Raw genomic sequence first — 24,644 nt, 5'->3', positions numbered from 1 at the left:
GTAGGCTCCAGGCCCAGCATGGAGCCCAACCAGGAGTTTGAACTCAGGAGCCTGAGATCAAGACCTGAGTTGAGATCAAGAGTCCAGGCCCAGCATGGAGCCCAACCATGAGCTTGAACTCAGGAGCCTGAGATCAAGACCTGAGTTGAGATCAAGAGTCCAGGCCCAGCATGGAGCCCAACCATGAGCTTGAACTCAGGAGCCTGAGATCAAGACCTGAGTTGAGATCAAGAGTCCAGGCCCAGCATGGAGCCCAACCACGAGCTTGAACTCAGGAGCCTCAGATCAAGACCTGAGTTGAGATCAAGAGTCCAGGCCCAGCATGGAGCCCAACCATGAGCTTGAACTCAGGAGCCTCAGATCAAGACCTGAGTTGAGATCAAGAGTTGGACACTTAACTAACTGAACCAGCCAGTCACCCCTGACCTCCCCAATTCTTAAACTTCAGAAAGGATCCTTGGCTAGTCAGGGAACATCCTTTATGTAATTCCACCTCCTAGAGAGGGAAAAAATAAGGCCAGGAAAATACAATTTCTCTACATCGAATGGATCACAAGGTGAACCACCCCCCATGGCCCCAGGGCAAGGAGCAACCAGGCGCAGGCAGGGGCTGAGCCCAGTGAGCTCACGGCTTTCTCCTACGTCTGGAGGCTGCTGGTAAGATCTGAACTCTGCAGTTTTCACGTTTAAAAGAGCTCTCTGAATTTACTTGAGCATTTCTTTTTCCAGACTGGGTCTGGGATCAGTCAGAAGAAACCACACCAGGTCCAGGGCCAGACTGGGTCCAACTTAAGCCGGACTGGGCCAAATGAGGCCTCAGGGAATGGGGGGGGGGAATGGATTCCTCTGAGTCAAAAAATCTGGGACTCCTCCATCTGGGACCCTGGCTAACTATACATACCCAGCATCCTCTTGCACTATGGTGGTCATTATGGTGGATCCTCTTGCATGAAGTTGGGAACTTTTAACCTAGATGAGCTTATCCATTTATGAAGTGCTCGAGAGAGAAGAAAGTTCTGAATTTCTCCCAAAACAACTGACATACAGAAGCTTCTAAGAAACTGAGTGAATCAAAAAATGTTTCTTTAAAAGATTCTGTACAAAAGACAAATGAAAGCTTAAGCAACAATGGTGGTGAATCTAAAAAGAAACGTACACTGACCAGCTTGTCTGGGTGCTCCTTCCTGGTACCCTCCTCTCCCCAAATATTCTGAATCTAGGAGTCCCTTCACTCCATTGCCTTTTCATCTGAAGATGAGCTAGAGGTTAAACCAACGCCTTTTGAAGGGAGGTCCCCGCAGAGCCTGGAATACCAGATGTAACCACCTTTCTCCATGGTCAAAGGCTGAATGAAGATTCAAAGATTCTCCAAATACTAAAGGGAGTCCTCCAAAATTTTAAGAGGAATTTAGAATTTTTAAAAAAAGATTTTAAGTAATCTCTACACCCAAAATGGGGCTTGAACGCACTGCCCCGAGATTAAGAGTTGTATGCTCTACCATCTGAGCCAGCCAGGTACCCTGAGGAATCTGGGATTCTAACGGAGCTTATGATCTGGGGCTCTTCATTCTCAACTGCTTTATTCATCCAACATGAGGTCATGGGTGGCTGAAGCCCGATGGGAAGATCCCAGGAGAAATACTAAAGACCCATTTATTGGGGCGCCTGGGTGGCTCAGTCGTTAAGCGTCCGCCTTCGGCTCAGGGTGTGATCCCGGCGTTCTGGGATCCAGCCGCGCGTCGGGCTCCTCTGCTGTGAGCCTGCTTCTTCCTCTCCCACTCCCCCTGCTGTGTTCCCTCTCTCGCTGGCTGTCTCTCTGTCACATAAATAAATAAAATCTTTAAAAAAAAAAAAAAAAAAAAAAAAAAAAAAAAAGGATGAACCAGTCTCAGACCATGGACAAGATCGGAGACCTTGTGTGTGTGTGTGTGTGTGTGTGTGTGAAACGTCCTATGCTTTCTTCATTAAATGCAGGCACAGAAAATGCCCTGACTTCCTTATTTACTAGGGGGCTCCAGCCTAAAGTAGCCTAATAAAGAGACACAAAATGGGCTGGGGAGCAGCCCCTTTTACTGAAATAACAGCCCTAGCTGAGCATTTTGAAAAAAACCTTAGAGACAAGATAAAATTCAAAAAGCTAATAAACTTGTGGCCCTATATTTACAACAGCTCCAAGGGCTGGGGATCTCTACGTTTGTATTTCAAGCCAGAACTGAGGGGTCCTCCACTCAGGAATAGTGTCCCCAAATGTTGGCCTTCATTGTACACCACCAGGGCATTGGAAAAGGAAGGCCTGCTGTCGAACCCATCGTTTTGTGGACCTTTACCTATTAATTACACTATTTTTCCATCAGGGGAGGGCTCAAAAATTTAATTATCAAAATAATAATAAGCACTGATGGAATTCTAAGGGATTCTCCAGGAACTGCTCCCCACGATAGCTCTCAAAGAGCAAGGGGAAACGAAGATAAAAATCAGTGGAGAAGCCTATACAGTATTGGGGGGTCTGCACAAGCTTTATCAACAGTAAATCCCACTGTTATAAAATAGCAAATCGCTCAGAGTAAAGAAAATACTTCTGTAGTAAGGGTTTCTCACCAGATTCAGAGGGTACCTGGATTTAACGCAATCCAGATGGTATGAGGGCCATTTCCAGGAGGCCATACTTTCCTTTCGTGTGGCACTGCCCCAGTAAACCTGTTAGGAGAAGACTGGCTTTCTGCATTGAGGAGTCATATAAAAGCTAGGAGGAGAAATGACCTGAGCTGCTCTGCTTTCTCCAAGCAGGACTTGATGAAATTGAGACTGGGAAGTGTGAAAGGCCTGATCTCTCAGAAATGCCTGAATGCCTACGGGCTTCTTCCTCAACCGACAAAGGCAAAATTAAGAGTGCTGAACCCAGGGGCGCCTGGGTGGCACAGCGGTTGAGCGTCTGCCTTCGGCTCAGGGCGTGATCCTGGCGTTGTGGGATCGAGCCCCACATCAGGCTCCTCTGCTATGAGCCTGCTTCTTCCTCTCCCACTCCCCCTGCTTGTGTTCCCTCTCTCGCTGGCTGTCTCTATCTCTGTCAGGTAAATAAATAAAATCTTTAAAAAAAAAAAAAAAAAAAGAGTGCTGAACCCATGGGGTGCCTGGGTGGCACAGCGGTTAAGCGTCTGCCTTCGGCTCAGGGCGTGATCCCAGCGTTATGGGATCGAGCCCCACATCAGGCTTCCACTGGGAGCCTGCATCTTCCTCTCCCACTCCCTCTGCCTGTGTTCCCTCTCTCGCTGGCTGTCTCTATCTCTGTTGAATAAATAAATAAAATCTTAAAAAAAAAAAAAGAGTGCTGAACCCATAAAAATCCAAATAGATCATTCCAAACCCCTGCCTAAATTGTCTCAATATTCAATAAGACCAGAATCTACTATCTTACCAACTACTCAGAATCCCAAGCACTAGACCCTGTATGGCTCTAACATTACCCATTAAAAGACCCAATGGACAAGGTTGGAGGCGTGTCCAGGATCTGCGTGCAATCAAAATTGTGATACTAAGGTTCCCTGTCGTTCCAAATCTCAGCACCTTGTCATCTAACGTAAAGTGGATCACAGTGGTGGACCTTTGCTCTGCTTTCTTTGGTATCCCAGTTGGCAGCGAGAATCAATACTGATTCGTCTTCACTTGGAAAAATCAACAGTATACCTGGACTATAATGCCACGAGGGTTCACTGAAGCCCCATCCTGCTTTTCCTGGGTTTTACATCAAGACCTTACAGTTCCCTAAGAATGCTACACTCATCGGTATGTAGGTGTCTTATTGCACTGTTCCCTCCATGGCAAGACTCAGAAACAGATTCAGTCTAACTAGTACAGCAACGAGCTTGTAAAGGCCATAAGGCTTCCAAGGAAAAGCCCAATTCTCAAAAGAGAAGGTCTGTACCTAGGATGTGATTTGAACGCAGAAGGCATTTCTCTTTCCCCTGAAAGAACAAAGACCACCCACAACCTCCCCAGAACGACGACTAATAACAATGCCTGGACTTGCAGGCTATTGTAGGTCTTGGGTTCCACCCCTTCCTCTGATTGCATCTCCTCTGTTTGAGCTTACAAGGAACTCAATTCCAGAGCCCTTGTCCTGGGAAGCTAATCACGAACAAGCCTTTAGCCAACTACAATTAGCCCTGCAACAAACTCCGGCCCCGAGGCTCCCAAATTATACTAAACCTTTCGCCTTATTTGTCCGTGAGAGCAATAACCAGGCTCTAGGAACTCCAACCTCAGAGCTTGGAGGAAAACAGAGATCTGCTGCTGACCTCAGCCTAGACCCAGGAGCCAGAGCACATCCAAGCTGTGAGAAAGCAGCAGCCACAGCTCAACTGGGGGGAACCTCAGCGGAACTGGGATTAGGACATAACCTAACACTCCAAGTACCTCACGCTGGTCAGAGTCCATTACGCTGCGATCAGATTCAACATTTTCAGCAAGTAGATGAACTTCCTGTGAGAGCCTTCTCCTTTCACCTTCTAACCTCCGTCTTTCATGCTGCAACTCCCTCAGCCCTGCTGCCCTGGCCTGATGATGGAACGGATCCACGTAAATGGGTAGATGTGGTGTCACGGTTCTTGACCCTTCACACGACTTACAGGACAAATCATCAGAAAACCCAGATTTGATGCTCTTCTTCTGTGCTAAGAATGCAGAAGGGAAGTATCAAGCAGGAATGCTATAATAACCCGGTTTGAACTACCAGGAAGGGGAGTCTTCCTGTTTTAAGCCTGCAGCCAGTGGGTTACACGCCCTCACTTGTCAGCTATCCAAGATACCACTAGCACATATGCCTGCGGGGCGGTCTTTGACTTTGCTCCATTATGGAAACAGAGAGAGTTCCTCACTTCTGGAAAACTGGACTCGGAGGAAACGAACTGCTCTCTGCCATTCTATTGCCTGACTGAACTGGAATGATTAAAAACGAAGTTCATACTAGAAAACAGAACCCGAGTATCAGGGAAATGTTCTAGCAGACTTCCATGCTAAATCGGCCCACACTGAAACTGTTCTAACATACAACTTGAATGACCTCCTAAGATTGATTCTAACCAAATTATTTATGATAATCTATATAAAAGACAAAATCAGGCACCTGACCGAGAACAACAAATGTCGAGACCCGGCGTGCAAATGTGATATTAGATGAACATACACTGTGGGCGCGGATGGCCTCCTGGTTCTTCCCGAGTCCTTAAAATTGCCATTACTAGAAGTGCTACATTCTGCAACTCACGGCGTAGAAAAAAACGATCTAAATTAGGAAAAAGTATCGGTGGGCGACTGCTCCAAGGTCACAAAATTGGTTTATGACCAATGTCTGATTGATCAAACCCCTAACCCTGGGAAGACCATTAAGATATCCCATTAGATGGCACATTCCTACCACCTACGGGGCCATTTGAACACTTACAGATGGATTTCATTCAATTGCTCCCACAATGGATTATTAATATGTCCCTGTCATTGTTTGCATTTTCTCAGGACAGACTGACACCTTGCAGAAGGGCTGATGCCACAACCACGGCTAAGAAACTCTTAAAAACGTAATTTTCTTTATGGGGTATCCCCAGAGAGACCTCCACTGATGGGGAACTCATTTCACTGGGTAAATAATTAAACAAAGAGGGTGCTGCTGACGCGATGGCGTCACTACTGTCCTTACCATCCTCAGTCACCCAGTAAAGTCGAATGGACACATGGTAACTTAAAACTAAAGCTAGCTAAATGAACAGAATCAACCGACTGCCCTGGCCAAAAGTTCTACCATTGGCTTTGATGGCAACGAGATCAACACTTATGGGAAAGCATAAATTAACATCTCATGAAATAGTAATAGCAAGACCTATGCCTTTGATGATAGAACCACACGGATCTCCCGTACTCGTAAATTCTGGTATGACTCAGTATTGTAAAGCTTTAATGTATTATGCCAAAGTGTATTTCTACCAGGTAAAGGAAGCTTTTCAAGACCCTCCTGCAGATGGATGAACCTTCTGCAACTTAGAACCTGGACAGTGGGTCTTTTGGAAACGACACCTAAGAAAAAACACTGCCCTTGAACCTCATTAGAAGGGATCATACCAGGTTCCCCTCACTACCCAGATGGCAGCCAAACTTCAGGAACTTGAACCCTGGGTCCATAGCTCATAGTTGAAAGGGCTCCTCCAGACTCTCGGAACTATATACCAGCCAGAGATGTGAGGTTAAGGCTGACCACAGGGGTTCTTCCTCAGAAGCATACGACGCTTGGGGTGGACAGCTCTCCCAAGACTACGGATCCAGATCTTCACCTCCAGTATGAACCCTTCATCCCTTTCACCTATGTGCTATCTGCCTTTTCTATTCATGCATGGGAAGACAATCCTATAATTAGGATTTCACAAAAAATAGCTTCTGTAGGAAACTATGCTAACTGCTGGATTCGTCATGCTAAACCAAAATCAGGACTCGAAGGGAACCCTGAAGGCCACGGTGTGCCTAGATTCTTCTGCAGGTCCCTTTTATAAAGTTTTAACATACTCAATCTACATAGCCCTGTTTCTCGTCTCAATGTAACCCAATCCTGGAGTGGGAAACAAGATTCACTGCATGCATAGAGGAAAGGTGCCGCCGAGCAGCCAGCGTCGATCGGACCGTTTGCAGGCTTGCTGTTAGGCCCACACATTTGGGCGGTCTTTCAATATGTGATAACACACTATGTGAGTCTTGGATGAAGGATGCCGGCACCTCTATACCCAGCAATGGGTCTATGAATGCTAATACTCGAGGGAGCCCTCTATGTACCTTCTGGCTACACCTTTACATGCGGAGGTTGGGGCCATGGCCTCTCTGCTTGGGCAACTTGTTCTGACAGCTGGAGGGTGAAAGGACAGTGTGCCCTTGCTGTATTTACTGTTCCACTGTCCCTTCATAATACCTTGGAAACGCACCAGCATTCCCGTGAACTTACCAGAAAAGAAGTTTACTAGCAGATGTAAATGCGTGTCATTTGGAAGGTCCCTTGCTCCCTGGTTTGCGGTTATTACAAACAAACTGATTAGAAACTTACCCTGAACTCTGGCAACCACTGCTGCGTGTAAAAGCCAGGGCCCCGCCACAAAAGGCCCCAGGCTCTGTCGCCGTGGTGGTTTTGTGGTTCACGGGGGTGGGGCAGCAGGGCTAGGGGTATACTTCAGGGTCTTGGTATCAGCCTCCCAGATCATGGCCAGTCTGGCGTGCTGCATTCTCTCAAAGGTCTGGCACGCTTGCAGCCATCAGCACATTAGATGGTCGCACTGCGCTCGGAGAAACAGACACGAGCTGAACAATGGGAAAAACAGCGACAGCAATCCGTCCGTGGATCCGACCCCATAACCCAGGAGTTTCACAATGAGGCAAGAGCAACTTAACTCTCACGGTGGCTGACAGTGGTGCTAACGGCAAAGTTTTGGGCAATCTCTCACGTACAAGAGGATGACCTAAGGGGCGGATTGTTAGATTAATTAAAAAGGAGGCCATCAGACGGAGGTGGCTCTAATGTCACAGCACCTACGTAAGCAAACCTCTACGTAAGCCTACATGTAAATTCTCAAGGTCACAAGAATGACCTAAGGACAACCAATCCAGAGGGCCAAAGAGGCTTTAAACTAGAGCCAACCGGTAAGCTCCTTCCTTTGCTTTCTCCTTTTCCCCATAAAAGTTTTTCCCCAGCTCCCGTGGCCAGAGTGCTTCCGGCCCCTTCTGCTTTGGTGCTGCTGATTGGCGTTGATTTTTGCTCAAATGAATTCCTAAAGCTTTCATATGCCTCACTTCTATCTATTCACACACACATGATAATCACTGAAGGTAGCTTTCACAGTGCTTATCAAAGGCAGCAGACAGACAGCAAACGCTGCCAACTTTGGGCTTTAATATGCGAACTTTCCCAAAGAGCCTGGATCTCCAGCCGTGGGTTGTTCGGGGAAACAGGCGACACACTAACGAGGGACACAGATAAGCAGAGCGCCCTTATTTTGATTTATTGCGTTCTGAAGTACCATGGGGGAGGGCCTGAGAACAAGTCTGCTTCATCAGCAGTTCTAAAGCCTTATTACCTGAGATTTACATTCTGGAGGAAAAAAATTGAGACTGAATTTTTAATACGTACATCATCCGAGACTGGGGTTTGGGCCCTGACAGAACTTGTACTAGCCTGATAAAGGCTATGCCGGAGTAAAGAGACACCAGCTAAACAACGAATCCCGGTCGACGACGTGGATTTAACCAGAAAGCCACATACTTTAGCATAACACCTGCCTTTGGGGCTTGTCAGAGACACTGGCTGCGTGCAGGCCGCTCGAGCAGCGTCTTCCCTGGGGCTCGCCGCCAGCCCCAGCATTGCCGGGAAGGCCCAGTCCTCGGGTGGCATTTCTCCGCCCCTGTGCTCCCTTTCACTTCTCATCGTCCCGCCCGTAGTTAATTGTCTGTAAGGCCTGAGCTATGAGCGTCGCCATTTCTCGGGTGCCCGCAGCCACCACTCTGCAAGACATGAGGTCGAGAGGTCCACCTGAGGACAGAGAGAGAAGAGAGGGCGCCTGAGTCACTGGAGAAGGCAGAACAGTCCCGAATGAGGACTCGGCGCCAGGCTCGAGGCGGGACCAAATAGTGAGGTCGAGACATGAGCCTGGCCCGAGTGAGGGCGCAGCCCCTCAGCACCCACTCTGCTGTCCCAGCAAGAGAGCAGTCGAGGCTGCGCTGCGGGAGTGCAGGCTCAGGTCCAGCAACGGGACTGGGGTTCGCAGGATCAGTCAGACCAGGACAGGGGACAGTAGTTCTCAAACGTCTGCGGCATGGCTGGCACCAGGGACCCCAGGTGATGGAAGTCCCAGCCCGCAGGTCTGAAGTCTGAGCAGTGACCCGATGCAGGCTGGCAAACAAGTCGTGACTAAAAAGCTAGAGAACGGGATCTCAAGAGATCCACCCAGTCTTAGACCCCTTGTTCCTAAATGTCAGAGGAGGGGTCTGCCTGAAGCTTGGCATAGTTACGGGGGCAGAGATGCTACGGGATTTGCCCCCAAGGGGTCAGTCACTTGGACACAACGACCTTGAAGTTGAAGGACAGGTCACCTTTTGGGGTCCGTTCCCCTAAAACCTCACAGGGCGCTCACGCTGTACACCACGCTGACCCCGTGCTGAGTTACAGGGCGCGGGAGTGCTAGCCTCCTCTTCCTGGAATGGGGAGCGTGACGCTTTTTTGGCCCATCTCATCGGATTGCGTGGAGTCAGAACGTGTACGTTAGAAAACCGTCAAACGTACGCCAGTGTGCAGTAATGGTGCTGCTACTATGTGGCCATAGCCCGATCCTGGCGTCTCTTTTCCTGCCTCGAGGCACAGAGTAGGAAGTCAGGAAAGCTGAGAAGGCACGGGCCCCCTGTTCTTCCAATGTCCTCCCATGGTCTCTCACCAACAGACTCTGAGGAACTTGGGGGAGGGCAGCACTTGGTCTGGTAGTGGTACTTAGTCTAATCTGAGGGATGCTGGGTCTGGTGGCCTCACTTGGTTTAGTCTGGGGGACATCAGGTCTGCTGTATTACCAGGTCTAGACTGGGGGATGTTGGGTCTGGTGGCGTTACTGGGTCTAGTCTCTGCTGTCATTTCCCTGGGGATGGACAGCGGGCCGAGGGTCAGAGGGGCTCACCCGAAGTGTCCATCACAATGCCACCTGCTTCTCTAATGATGACTGTGGCAGCGGCCAGGTCCCAGCAGTGCAGGCCAAACTGGTAATAGGCGTCCGCAGCCCCCGAGGCCAGGTGGCAGAGCGCCAAGGTGGAGCTCCCAATCACTCGGACCCTGGAGGAGAGGGGAGAGGGCAAAGGCTCCTGTGAGCAGCACTGGGCGCAAGCCGGATTTCTCTTAAACTGCTGACGTCATCCAAAGTCACCCCTCTGCCGGGCATTCCCAGTCATTAAAAATGAGCCATGGGGCTTCTCTGATAAACTCCAGATTCAAGATCTGGGGTGCAGAGCAGCGCCATCCAAGAGAACTTTCTGTGAGGATAGAAACGATCTGCACTGTGGCCGATACTAGCCACCGGTGGCTGCTGGGCACTTGAAATGTGGCTAGTGCCACTGACGAACTCAAGTCTTAACGCTACTGAACTTGAAACTGAAATTGCCTCATGGCGCTAGCATAGACCGAGAGAGGGTGGAAACGGGAGCAGCTTCACACGACTTGGATTTATTTTTCCTAAATGTTTGCTGGAGTGGTGTGATTTATGAAGGGCTCTAAGCCCACACAGGATTCGCTGGTTGGGGGCCTTAAGATCTGTCACTTGGCTTCTGGAAGTGCTACTCGGGAAGGAACAAAGGTGCCCCAACAGCTGGCCGCACGAGGTAGCACCCCAGTCAATGTAGCATCATGTGGCTCTCCCGGCATCCGCATGGGGCGCGGGGGGGCCGCCTCCCCTCACCGGGGATCTCTTCCTCTTTACCTGGCGAGCTATGAGCAAGACTGTGCGTTTGGCACTTTCCTCTTTGGCCCCGGGGTGCTCCGGGAACTGCAAAGTCTTACCCGTGAGCTTTGGCGTGGAGTAACCTCTCCATGTTGCTCAGGAACAATTTCAGAGTGGCAGGGTCACGTTTGGGGCCGATTTCCGTTAGAACCAAGGCCTTGGAGATATCTGCAGCAGAAAGAATGCCTTGTGATCAGGAAAATCAAGTCTCGGTTCCAGCTGAATAGTCAGGGCTCCCTCTGAAGCAAACCTCAAGTATCTGCCTCTCCTTCCCGCTCAGAACAAGCACCATCTGTTGAGAGGTTGACGTTATGAAGTTTTCCGATAGCTGTGCTGAACCGTGAGGACACGGTGAAGAGAGGGCAACAGACCCCGCACCTGCCTACTCCATCCTCATTCCTTTAAGGCTGCTTTCTGTTTCAGATTTCAGAGGCAGCAGAGCCTCGGTTCTCTCTCTTTTCAGGGATAGTTAGCATAGAAGAACCTGGAAGAGTCAGGTGGCTAATGAAAATTACCATCACTCGGTCATAAATAAAAACTAAATGACCCCAAACTGGGACCACCCGATGTCTGAAAGACAAAAAAGAAAAAAGCCTCCTCAAATACATCTGTCTTTAAAAACCGTTCTGTAGGGGCGCCTGGCTGGCGCAGTCGGTTAAGCTTCCTACTCTTGGTTCCGACTCGGGTCTGATCTCGGTGTTGTGAGATTGAGCCCATGTCAGGCTCCATGCGCGTGCGGAGTCTGCTTGGGTTTCTCTCTCCCTCTCCCCCTCTCGCTCTCTCTCTAATAAATACATAAACCTTTAAAAAAACAAAAAAAGCTTTCTCTAACTGCTATGATCACAAAGACAGAAATAGCATCTCTGCGGAGAAAGCAACTTTTAAATAATGACTTGGCGGGGTGCCTGGGTGGCACAGCGGTTAAGCGTCTGCCTTCGGCTCAGGGCGTGATCCTGGCGTTCTGGGATCGAGCCCCGCATCAGGCTCCCCCGCTGGGAGCCTGCTTCTTCCTCTCCCACTCCCCCTGCTTGTGTTCCCTCTCTCGCTGGCTGTCTCTCTGTCAAATGAAGAAATAAAATCTTTAAAAAATAATAATAAATGAATGAATAAATAAATAAATAACGACTCGGGAAAGGGAGTTTCAGCAGGAACCCCACCGGGCATAAAGAAGGCCGACACCATGGCCGTCTCAGCGCAGAGCGGCGGTGAGCTCGGGCCCAGCACTCGGTCCCGAGACGGGAGCAGGAAGCTGGCCCGAGGGTGCCAGGGACGTGCCTGGGCTCCCTCCCTATGCCTGACTCATGGGCAGGCGATCACAGGCAGTTTGTCTTTGCTTTGCTAGATGCCCAAACACAACCACGTTTAGTCTGTCGGGCCTGGTCAGGCCTTCTGGCTGGGCACCATCGGCGGCCCCAGCGTATTCAGACAGCAGCGCAAGGCCACTCCACGACCTGAAGGAAAAACACACTCCACGAGTTACGCCCCTCAATGGGTCCAATCCTACATCGAGACCACACAAAGTCTCTCACTGAGGGACCGGATGACGGTGAGGGGGCCACCTCCTCTCAGACAGAATCTATATCCATTTTCCCCTTTTCTTAAATTGGAGGCTCTCCTTGTCTACTCTAAACCACTTTCTGAAAATCGCTTGGCCCCACACCAGTTACCCGCCTAGGAGACGAGGTCTGAGTCACTCTGTGCCGGGCACACCAGCACCCCAGGGGAGCTTCTGACGCCCCTCCCACGTGTCCGGTGTGCACGCGATGGGCTCTGCCCACGAGGGGCCGTGATCCCCGGGGACGGGTCACTGCCCGAGCTCCTGATTCTTTCTCGGGGCGGCAAACTGAGAAGGTATTTCCCCCAGGGGAGGGAAAGAAGACCTCCTTTGAAGAAAACGACATTGACAGAACCAGGGGCAGTAAATGCTTAATAACTAGTCACCGATGCGGGACGCCTGGGTGGCTCAGTCGGTTAAGCGTCTGCCTTTGGCTCAGGTTGTGATCCCAGGGTCCTGGGATCAAGCCCCGCATCGGGCTCCCTGCTCAGCAGGGGAGTCTGTTTCTACCTCTTCCTCTGCCTGCAGCTCCCCCTGCTTGTGTTCTCACTCTCTCTCTCTGTCAAATAAATAAATAAAACATTAAAAAAAATAAGTAGTCACTGATGCAATGAGCACTTTCCTTCAATCACCAGCATTAAAGAAACACTGGTAAGAGTCCTCTTAGTTGGGTTGATTTGCTAAATTAGTAGCATTTTTAAATTTATGAGCGGAATGTTGGAGTTGAGTAGAGTTTGGCTGGCTAGTGTAAGAATCTAATCACTAGGGATAATACTATTTTGATGGGGGGGTGAATTCTGGATGATAAATATTTTCATCAAAAACACTCTTGAAAGATAACATACTGAAATCTGGGGAGTGACTGTTAAATTAAGAAGGATGTGCTGTCCTAGAGGAGGCCGAGGAGGGAAAGAGAAGTGCGGGAGCAGGGCATGTTGCCTGATACAGCTTCTAATTTCCTTATCTAACTTCGAATCTTCCACACACACCCACATCAAAACACTGTATTTTTAAAAACAGTGCATTCTATTACTTGCTCCTTTGCTAACACAATGTATGAAGCACATCCTTCTCCACCATTCCGTACTTGAAAGGACTGCATGCTGTTCCACTCAGTGGAAGGACTGCCATTGGCGGAACCAAGCTCCACAGATAAACATTCTCAATTCCTGTGATCATAAACCATGCGACCTCGATCTCTTCTTCTCTATAGGTTTGTGCACCTGTGTTGATTGTGTTTTCAGGATAGAACGATAGAAGTGGGATTTCTGAGAGCATGCATATTTTAGATTTTGATAATTTTTCCCAAATTGCCCCCCCCCCAGCTTTATCAGTAGTACCACTGTCCCCTCCCCACTAAGGTATGATTCTGTACTATTTTCAAGACCCTAATAGTATCCCTCGCTCTGCGGTATATGCTTCAAGAGTGATTTTCCCAGGAAGCTAAGATCAAAAGAATAAGCCCTACATATAAGGGATTTCCTGGCTCCAGGATCGCAGTCACCCTGGGAGGATGTTAAGGAAGACACTGACGATTTCCTTCCAGGAACTAGAAAGCCGAACAATGAGTCAGGGCGCTGTACACCCGAAACTACAGAATGCTAAATGGCAATTATACCTCATCAAAAAAATGTGACTACTCGTTCAGGCCAAGGCCTAGCCCAATCTGCCCTTATCAGAGGGCTGGGCTAGCTGCAGGGTGAGTGGAGAGGAAAGTCCCTGGAAGGCCAGCCCAGACACGCAGATACCCCTACAGGCAGGGCTGGTGCAGGAAGAGCAGAGGGTTTCAGACTAAGTGCCACAAGGCTATTTCACAAAGGGAAACCAAGCAAAGTGTGGAAACAGTGGCTCACGTTTACCAAGCTCTTGGTCTCTCCAGACAGGCCAGTGCTAAGCACTTTCTACTTATGTCTCCATTTCCTCTATTCCATCTACGGTACACTTATGATCCCATTCCCCTTACATTTATGATACATTTACGATCCCATTCCTCTATTACATTTATGATATACTGATGGTTCCATTTCTCTTTTGCCTTCGCTATCGCACTGCCCTTGTTTCACAGACGGGGAAACCAAGCCTAGAGAAGTGACCTGCGTGAGGCCATGTGGTCCTTACGTGGTGAGGCCCAGACTTGAACTCAAGCTTGTCCAGTGACTATGGGAAAGAAAGCGTTTCTTCCCATAGTTTTTATTTTCTATTTTATTTTTAATATTTTATTTATTTATTCGACAGAGAGAGAGAGACAGCCAGCGAGGAAGGGAACACAAGCACGGGGAGTGGGAGAGGAAGAAGCAGGCTCATAGCGGAGGAGCCTGATGTGGGGCTCGATCCCATAACGCCGGGATCACACCCTGAGCCGAAGGCAGACGCTTAACCGCTGTGCCACCCAGGCGCCCCTCCCATAGTTTTTAAATTTGTGAAGAAATATCTCTGTATCCAGTCCTTTCCTCTTCTTCTAGCTGCAATGTATCCATTCTTTCTCACTCTGGCGAATTTTTTTTCCCAAATGAAATCAAGAACAAGGAAAAAGGAAGCCTGAGTGCTGCCACCTACAGGCAAAATGCTTTTTATGGTTTTATTTTACCGTAGATAAAACAATCTCTAACATCATCTTATGATTATTTCTAGCTACCCATAATCACTGATTTTTGCATTTTGTTATCCCTTATACTACATTTACCATAATATTTTAGCTCAATCAAATGTAAACATATATATGTATTTTTTAAAGATGTATTTATTGATTTGAGAGAGAGAGAGTGAGTGAGCAGAGGGAGGGACAGAGGGAGAGGGAAAGAATCCCAAGCAGAACCCCCCCGCCCCACCGCTGAGCGCGGATCTGAGGCTAGGCAACCCCAGGACCCTGAGACCACGACCCGAGCCGAAATCAAGAGTCAGACGCTCCACCCACTGACACACCCAGGTGCCCCCACAATGTATATATTTTCTAATTTAAAATATTCTGTGACTTCATGGGTGTGGGGGGGGATGGGGAGTTATTGCTTAATGGGTACAGACTTTCACTTGGGGAGATACAAATTTTGGAAACATGGTGGTGATGGTTGGAAAACACTGTAAATGTAATTAATGCCACTAAATTACATATTTTAAATGACATTTTGTGCTGTACATATTTCGCCACAATAAAAAAATCCAATAGATTTTGAAGTAGGGCATCTCTGTATACTTTCACAACAAACAGATTTTAGGAAGAAAAAAAAAATCATCCATTAATAGGACTTCTAACAATTTGAAAACCCTTGCTCTGGTTGAGCAAGGTTAAAATACCCCAAGTATCAAAGAGCAATGTCGTCTTAAGAGAAATGCACAACTTAAAGGTAAGAGAAGAAGTCATTTGTAGACACTGAAATATGTACTCAGGGAAAAGGAGCCGATCATGCTTTAACGTCTAGGAAACACCCCTCTGAACACAAACTGCTTTTGCTGAACACAGAGCCCCTGTGACAGCACTTACACCAGTGTGTATTTTTACACACCTGTCCTAATTCTTCCAGACTTCTTATAGACCATTAAGAGCTACCCACAGGAAAATAAAATTTAATTCTATTTAACTTAGAAACATAAGTACTAGGGAAAAAAACATAAGCATTAGATGGAAGGTTGGTGGTTTGGTGGGGGGCTGGGGAGAGACAGTGTGGGGAAAAGGGCTCAGTGGGCACAGGGTGAGAACCTGGAGCCAAGTGCATGTGCAGCATTGTGAATGCACTAATTACCACTGAACACCTCACTCTAAAACGCTTAATTTTGGGGGTGCCTGGGTGGCTCAGTCGGTTAAGCGTCTGACTCTTGATTTTGGCTCATGTCGTGATCTCCAGGTTGTGAGACTGGGCCCTGTGTCGGGCTCTGTGCTGGGAGTGGAGCCTGCTTTTAAGATTCTCTCTTTCCCTCTGTCCTCCCCTCCCCCCATGCACTCTTTCTCTCTAAAAATAAAATAAAATAAAATGGTTAATTTTACAGTATTTGACTTTCAGTTCAATATATTATTTTAAAATATTTAAAAACTTGTTCTTAATAAACAAGTAATTTGAGGGAAAAAAAGTATTGTCTAAAATTCAGGGAAAGAATTGGAAACCTCTGTAAGGGCCACATAGTTTTTAACTTATCCAAACCCCGTCTGATAAAAACAGAACTAGGAGGGGCGCCTGGGTGGCTCAGTCCTTAAGCGTCTGCCCTTGGCTCAGGTCATGATCCTGGGGTTCTGGGATCAAGCCCCGTGTCGCATCGGGCTCCCTGCTCAGCGGGAAGCCTGCTTCTCCCTCTCCCACTCCCCCTGCTTGTGCTCTCTCTCTCTCTCTGTCAAATAAATAAATAAAATCTTTAAAGAAACAAAACAAAACAAAAAAACCCGGAACAACTAGGAGAGCTACAAGACAAACTATATCCACAAGGTATATCCAAACCCCAAAATACAAGGGGATGGGGGAAACCTCCAACAGCTACAAGACCACATGGCATCAGGAGGAAGAGAGAAGCACCAGAAGAGGTGCAACAGCCACTCCCTGGAGACCGGCACGGGCCAATATGAGAAGCTCACCCAGAGAGGGGCCAAGCATGTAACAGTTCATGACTGTGGTACTGGGCGCATGGTCAAGGCTGAAAGGAAGGAGCCACCAGCCCTACCATCTCCTATAACTGACTTATAAGCACCTCTTAGGGGAAGGATCCAGCACTGAATAGAAACACATGGGAGTAAACTCCAAATTCACTAAACAAGAATAAAAGAGGCAAAGAAAAGAGATGATCCAGGTAACAGTTAAGAAGGGGAACAGATGGGGCGCCTGGGTGGCTCAGTCGTTAAGCGTCTGCCTTCGGCTCAGGGCGTGATCCCGGCATTCTGGGATCGAGCCCCACATCAGGCTCCTCCGCTATGAGCCTGCTGCTTCCTCTCCCACTCCCCCTGCTTGTGTTCCCTCTCTCGCTGGCTGTCTCTCTCTCTCCGTCAAATAAATAAATAAAATCTTAAAAAAAAAAAAAAGAAGGGGAACAGAGCCAAATATATATATATATATATAAAGCTAAGGCCAAGTTTGGGAACATTTAAGAAAAACAACAGACAAGGGCACTCTAGAACTAGAAAAAACTACAAAAAATGTCCTAAACTCGCCCCCCACCCCCACTATCCACAAGCCCCTCCCAATTTTACGAATACAGATTTCAAGTAGAAAGAAGAAATTAAAAAGAATGATGGGTGAGTCTCACACACACTTACATGTGGAAAAAAAAAAAAAAAAAGAACGAGAAGAACAACTCTCCAGTCAATCAAGGATTGAAAGAAAGATTTGTCCACAAAACAGAAGTAGTTTTATGTAAAAATAAATAAATGAAGAATACATTAAAAAAAAACAGCCTAACTAGAAAGTGGAGGGGCCAGAACTTAGGAAGAATTGGAAAAGAAACTATTTCAGAAAAGATTAAACGGAAGCAACAAAGAATAAACAGAATAGACCGTGCTTTGTAAGAAATGGAGGGGAAGGGGCACCTGGGTGGCTCAGTCAGTTAAGCATCTGCCTTCGGCTCAGGTCATGATCCCTGAGTCCTGGGATCGAGCCCCGTGTCAGGCTCCTTGCTCAGCAGGGACCCTGCTTCTCCCTCTGCCTCTGCCTGCTGCTCCCCCTGCTTTTGCTCGCTCTCTCGCTAGCTCTCTGTGTCAAACAAATAAATAAAATATTTTTTAAAAAAAGAAAAGAGAAATGGAGGGCAAAAAAAAAAAAAAAAAAAAAACCAAACTGGTGGAACTGGTGAAAAGGATTAAAGCAAAACTAGAATTGTGGAATTGTGGAATAGAAAAGACGAACAGAAAAGAGAAGCAGAGAAGCTCCAACATACTTACAACAGAACACCCAGAAGACAAAAACAACGCAAAAGAATCTGGAAATGAACAAATACTAAAAACTGTAATTCAAGAAAACTCTTCTGAAAGTAAAAAAAAAAAAAAAAAGAAAAAGAAAAAAGGGTCTTGAAATTGAATATTGAAACGGTGTACCATGGCATCTTAAAAAAAAAAAAAAGGTGAGCTATGATGTGCCTAGGAAACTAACTGAAAACAAATAACACTGAGATATACTCTATTAAAATTACTGTACTCTAAAGAAAAAAAAATCCTTTGGGCATTCAAGCAAAAAACTGGAGTCCCTTATACGGGCAAGAAAATGAAACTGTCTTCAGACTTTTCAACGACAATGTTATGCCAGAAGATGACGGAGACAATTTAAGACAGTCAACACAAGAAAATGTGAGCCATGTGTTTTATTACCAGAAGAATGGACTTCCAAGTATAAAGGCCACTGACAAACTGTTATGGACACAGGGAAAGATTGTGATTATTATTCCCAGGAGGTCTTCCTGAGAGACCAACTGAAGTTCCCGAGTGTGGCCCCTGAGCCTCTTTCAGGAATCTGTAAAGTTAAACTAAGCTATTATTTGCCTTTTTCACTGTATTAACATTTGCAGAGTAGATAAAGCAAGGCGGGGCACCACCTGTTCTGGTGGTCAATGCAGTCTTCTCTGCTACACTTACATTCTGCAGGAAAATGTCAGTTTCACTCCAGAATGATAAAATTCAAGCTTTCACGTGGAAATTAGAATTTGGGAAGACTTGTATCTACCGCCAAAAGCTTGACACCTTCCCAACACTTAAAGATTTCTCATAAGAGTGGTGATACTAATGAGTATGACTTTCTTAGTATTTTAAGATGCAATAGGTCAACATTTAAAAGAGCTTAAAAATGTCAGTGAACCCATATTTTCCAAATGACCAATACATGATGTTACAAAGTCATCCGTGAGCAAAAGATCCATTCAAAGTAGGAAACTGCCCAATAAATTTCACAGTCACAGAATACAAAATATTCATTGATATGTCATTAGGTTTCACACTGCAACTAACCTTTAAGAAACCAACAAAAGTCTATTAAAATATTCCTCACTTGTCCCTTATCCAACTACTTATCTGTGTAAGACCCGATCTTCTTCATATATCAAGATAATACATTACAACAGACTGAATATAGAAGCAGATATGAGAATCCAGTTGTCAATGTTCTATTAAGTCAGACATTATAAAGAGATTTGGAAAAATTTGGAGGTCTGCCTTCCACTCAGGTCGTGATCCGGGGTCCTGGGATCGAGTCTCGCACTGGGCTCCCTGCTCAGTGGGGAGCCTGCTTCTCCCTCCGCCTGCTCTACCCGTCATTCCCCCTGCTTGTGCCCCCCCAACAAATAAATAAATAAAATCTTTAAAGAAGTCTGAAATGCGTAAATACCTATAGATAACTTACATAAATGAAAGCTCTTTTGGGGTCTTCAATAATTTTTTCATTAGTAGAAAAGGGTTGGTTCTAAGATCCAAAAGCTTGAGAAATGCTGTACTAGTGAACAAGCTTGAGCCTCACACAACCAACATGACCGGAGATACATTAACATAAAGGGCTGGTGGGGGGTATTAAATCTAATTTATTTGTGGAACCAAGACTACACACTAACTGATAGTTCTAGGGTGAGAGCATCACACACGTGGCTGGTTGCCCTGCCAACCAACACACATGCAGCACAACCACCCAAAGGTGGGGAGGTAACGAGGAGAGGGTGTGACTCGTAGGATAAGCTAGCCAACTGCCTTGTCGTAACTGAGAGGAAACGGTTATTGCGCTTTAATCATATCCTGGAGTATATGAGGAGGGGAAGAAGAGGTTACAAGCTAATTTAAATGTTACTGATAATAGGGAACCACGAGACAATGACCCAAAAAAGAGAAGACTAGGGATTCAAGTATAGAAAAATTTTATATAAAGGAAATCATTGGAACAACAACTATATATATATATATATAAAGATTTTATGTATTTAGTTGACAGAGAGACAGCCAGTGAGACAGGGAACACAGCAGGGGGAGTGGGAGAGGAAGAAGCAGACTTCCAGCGGAGGAGCCTGATGTGGGGCTCGATCCCGGAACGCTGGGATCACGCCCTGAGCCGAAGGCAGATGCTTAACGACTGAGCCACCCAGGCGCCCCGGAACAAAAACATAAACCTTTCTAAATACTAAAATTACACCAAAACAGAAAATAAAAGCAAACAACAACAACAACAAAACCCAAAAAACCACGCAGCTGCTTATTTAAAAAAAACAAAGAAACATACACACACCTAAAATGAACAATGCAACAGTAACGACTTCTTAGATGGTATTCCCTGGGGAAGGAAGAGACTAGGGTAAAGCCCAAGGACAGAAGTTAAACCTCTTCCAATATACTGTTTTATAGATTTGACTTTGGAACAACGTACCTTTTTATATAATTACAAAATCAAATCAAATTTTAAAAACGAGTCCTCCTAAATTAAAAACAAAGTGAAACAACTGCATTTATGTGATTATCCTCAGTTGGTGGCAAAGGGAACAAAGAACGGCTTCAGAGATTCTCACAGCAATCTGACTGCAGACCCTGGTAGGACATTCGCTACGGATGAAAGAACCACAAAAGACAAGACAACACAAAACCTCCTTCCGACTGCTTTGGGCAATGGTTTGTTGTTAGTAGGCTAGAATCATTCAGTCATTCAATCATAACTGGTGTATGTTGTGAGATAAAGAGGAAAAGTTGACTGTGTGACATTACTGAATTTATCACTCCTGCTGTCACCGTGCACGTGGGTTCCAGCGCGGGGAGAGGAGACATAGGCAAATAGTTAGGGAGAGAGTCTCGTTGTCACAAATATGGATTGAAAACACCAGTATGACTTTTATATTTAAAGACAACTTCCCAGCTCTGTCCACTGAGAAGACCTAGCAACAAAGACTGACCCAAGAGCCACAAGGAGCCCTGAGAATTCAGGGTGGGGCCTTGAAGGGCTGTTTCCCACAGGACGAGACAACTGGAAATTTGAACACTGGTTATTTAATGACTTTCGGAGTAACTGATAATTTTTAGAGGGGTGGGTCATTGGTATTGTGACTATGCATTTCAAAGAATCATTTATATAGAGATACATACTGAAAAACTGACTAGAAAGTGATACTACGTGTGGGATTTGTATCAGGGACTTGCTGGGGACTGTGGGAACTGGGCGGCACTATGGATGAACCAGGGTTGGCCATGAGTGGACAAATGGGACACAGGGTGAGTCATGTGTGTTTACTGAACTTTGTCTACCTGATACGTATTTGAAATTCTGCATGGTGGGATGTGAAGAAAAAGGTTCTAATGCAATTCTGGCCTCAATCTAATCCTTCACCCCATCCAGTGTAGTTCTGCTTGCTTCTTACTTTGTGAATGGAAGCCTTCTGGCAAGATATAATAGGAGTAAGGAAAAGAGAGAGAAAGATCAGTGGTGGGTGTCCTGTTTTCTCCAGAAATGCATCCTAATCTTAACAATGGGCGTTAATGATCTTATGCAAAGACTGAAGTTTCTTCTTGGATAACGACTCTCACCTGTGGGACCTCACTGAGCACTTCCCCTTGCAGAACTGCATTCATTCCTCAGTTGCCGTCAGTCACGTCCCCCACCTACCACATGAGGACGAAGGTTCAGGAGGCTAAGTGACAGCTCACAGCACTGCGAGGAGGCAGAATCGGGACCGAAACCGGGTCTGCACGACACCTCACAACGGTGCTGCACGGTCTGCTCCGTTGTCTCCGCAGACACCTTGTCACCCCCCAAGGACTAAACAACCAGCCCTGAAAACAGCACATTAGACTCTTTGTAGTGAGAATTTTTGTAAAAATGAGCTCCAGAACATGGGTGGTTTTGAGAGAAGTGGGAACCCCGGCTGTGTCGCAGAAGGGGTTTATGACCAGAGGGCCTACGACGGGCCAGATGTAGAGGTCACCCAAAGGCCCTGCCCACGTGGGTCTGAGAGCCCTGCTGAGGACGTGAAGTTGTCACGCACGACTGAGCAACACAGGCAGCCGACCAGGAAGCCGAGTGTGTGTGAATGGAGCCGAGCGTCCTAATCAAATGTAATATAGAGCAAAGTTCACGTAAGCGTGTTTAATGACATGCTTCCTCCCTACTGATTTACACAATCTGGCCTGAGTGGTTACGTCTTGGCATGTGCACCCACAATTAACGTTACTTTGTGTACAGCCAAACGAAACATTTCTGGGAGAGGGAGGCATGGGGCAAGGCTGGAGGCTGTTCTGGAATCTCTCTGGGACTCAGCAGCATTAACCGGTTAGTGTGTCCTGCTGGTCCCACCTCTGTCTGAAGCCTCATGTGCTCTTCCCCTTCCCCTGGCCATGCTCGCGACTCTTAGGGGCCCCTGGAGGAGCCTCGTGGTTTCCCCACTGGGCCGGCTGGCTGGCTCCAGGCACACGGGGCTCCTGTCCCCCCACCCACCCAGGGCTCCTTGATCGGCCATGCTCTCACCACACTGCAGATCACGGCTGGAGAACTCGTTCTCCTCACGCACTGAGGGGCCGCTGGAGGGCAGTGACACACTTTACTCCTCTCATTGCCTCTGAGGCCATCTAGGCACACGGGTGTCATCCAGGGAGGAAGAACAAAGAAAGGGGGAGCACTGGGGCCCCCAGACTGAAGCCATGATGGGGGAGGATACCTCAAGATGTCCTGCTGCGGAAATGCGCAAGGGAGAAGTTCGCAGGAACGGGGCTTTCTACCTTTTCAGACCCAAACACGGACCTGAGGGAGCTCTCCAGGTCTCTCCTGATCTGGCTGCTTCAAAGCTGGGGCTCTTCTTTTACTTCTGCCCCCTACAGGACAGTACCTGTCCCACCGTGCGGAAAAATATCACTGACCTCATCAGCGTGAAAGAAAGGCCCAAAAGACCCTGAGAAACCTAAGCTGGTGTATTGTGAACGGTATGTAGTTATATGCAGCTTAACACAACCATTGTCCCTTTATAGAAGCTACCGGATGTCCCCGAGGCTCTGCTTCAGGAATAACGTGGACAGGGATACAGCTGTGGTGTGTGGACACGTCGCTTGTCTACACAACTCATTCCCGTGGCCACTCGTCCTCTCACGGAAACTGAAGCCGACAGCAGCCCGTCCACACCCAGGGGGCCACGGACGGCACCTGGGTGATGTCGCCCCGGTGACGTCGGGATGACTGATGTCTCCCTGGACGCTCTGAGGGCCAGAGCATGCTTCTGACTCTGCCCTTGTCCTGGGATTGCTAGAGACCAAACCATACTGATGACTGGTTCCTTTGAGCACGAAAGCTGAAAGATGTGAGTGTAAAGCAGAATGAGACTATTTAAAGCTCCTGGCCACATCCACAAAACCATGAGGACGCAGAACTGGCTCGCTTTCCGGGTCCTCAGGGACGCAATGTCCCTAAAGGAATTGAACCCTCGGCCGGAGACCTCCAGCACCGTCTCCCAGAAGGGTGATTTTGGCATTTTCCATTCACGCTTCTCACTCTGAAAAGAGCTGAGGCGAGCCGCGTGAAGCCCCACCTGTCTCCCCGGAGACCTGGAGTCTCTGGCCGTTGCAGAAGGCGCCCCGGCCCCTCCGGCCCGTGTACAGCCGCTCCTCCGTGCAGTGGTAAATCACTCCAAACTCAAGCTGCGGGGTGCAGGGGCAGGACAGAAAACAAACGTGCTTCACTCATTTGACACAGAAAATAACGTAGTAATTCGAAGGGGGAAGGGTTCTAGGTGTTAGGACCAATACGATGGAAACTACCTTTCGAAAGGGAATTGAAAAAAATTAGTGTCTCAGTTCAAAACTGGACATGAAAGCACACTGTCTTTTTGAAAATAACATACTTAAAAATGTATTAAAACGAATACAGCTTTATTAAAAATTAACCTCATAATCAAGCATTAGTAACTGAAAGTTATTGAAAAAGCTTAATTCTTCAGAAAGGCCTCTGTTTCGGGGGGTGGGGGCTGGGGGAGGCTACTTGTGACTAATGCACCCCCACAAGAAACCCTCAAAGTTGCTGACATGTGAAAAATTAAGAATACATCTGTAAAGCCGACGGAATCAGACTCAAGGACGGCCAAGGAGGAGAGGTGATTCACCAAGGAGGGGCGCAGCGCTGAGTGGGCAGGGCGCCAAACCGCAGCCACGCTGCATAAAGCAGGTGACAAACGCCTCAGACAGCAGCCTCCCAGTCGGAAACAGTCGAAAGAAGAGGCGAGCATGGAAAAAAACACTGCCTTACGCTCATGTGCTTTTTGTTTCTTTCCTGTACTGACTCGCCACTATTCAGGGTTAATAGGAGCAAGTGTGTGTGGTCTGGGGATTGGCCGTGTGTTTGTCTCCCTGGAAAATGAAGAGAGACCCAGGCCAAGTCTCTCGGGAGAGTCCCGCCTGGCCTGGGGTGAGCAGTGGAATGGACTCCCCGGCAATGCAGGAAAAGGGTTTATTTCTGGAGAGGACCATTCAGTCAGCTTTCCAGCAACATCTTACCCCCTTCCCACCACCCTAGCTTTAAGGGGGTTCCCAAATCAGGGTAGTCCTAGAAGCATGAAGGCCTCTAGACCCTGTGCCCCCGGGGTGGTCGGGGGGCCTGGAGGCCTTTGCTCGCGGGAGGGAAGGGTGAGGATGACTGGGAATCTCTCCTTGAGCACAGCCCTCCACTACACGCCCGACCCACCTG

General features: G+C 47.5%; 1 protein-coding gene across 2 annotated transcripts in view; it reads right to left on the bottom strand.

Annotated features, from left to right (window-relative positions):
- Positions 1 to 8,004: 8,004 nt before the first annotated feature.
- IMPA2 (inositol monophosphatase 2) overlaps positions 8,005 to 24,644 on the bottom strand; it is a 43,198-nt gene continuing 26,558 nt past the window's right edge. For both annotated transcript variants that reach the window (XM_045815108.2, XM_045815107.2), the window contains 4 exons: positions 23,494 to 23,602; positions 10,559 to 10,667; positions 9,687 to 9,838; positions 8,005 to 8,554 (listed from right to left, as the gene is read on the bottom strand). In XM_045815108.2, the coding sequence (XP_045671064.1) occupies positions 8,439 to 8,554; positions 9,687 to 9,838; positions 10,559 to 10,667; positions 23,494 to 23,602 (486 nt within the window). In that variant the 3' untranslated portion in view covers positions 8,005 to 8,438. The remainder of the gene's footprint in view (positions 8,555 to 9,686; positions 9,839 to 10,558; positions 10,668 to 23,493; positions 23,603 to 24,644) is intronic.

This window comes from Ursus americanus, chromosome 30 (assembly GCF_024610735.1).
Source record: "Ursus americanus isolate L20-20 chromosome 30, mUrsAme1.1.p, whole genome shotgun sequence".
Lineage (NCBI taxonomy): Eukaryota > Metazoa > Chordata > Mammalia > Carnivora > Ursidae > Ursus > Ursus americanus.
Note: the sequence above shows the minus strand (reverse complement) of the source record. Positions and strands in the feature narration are given on the sequence as shown.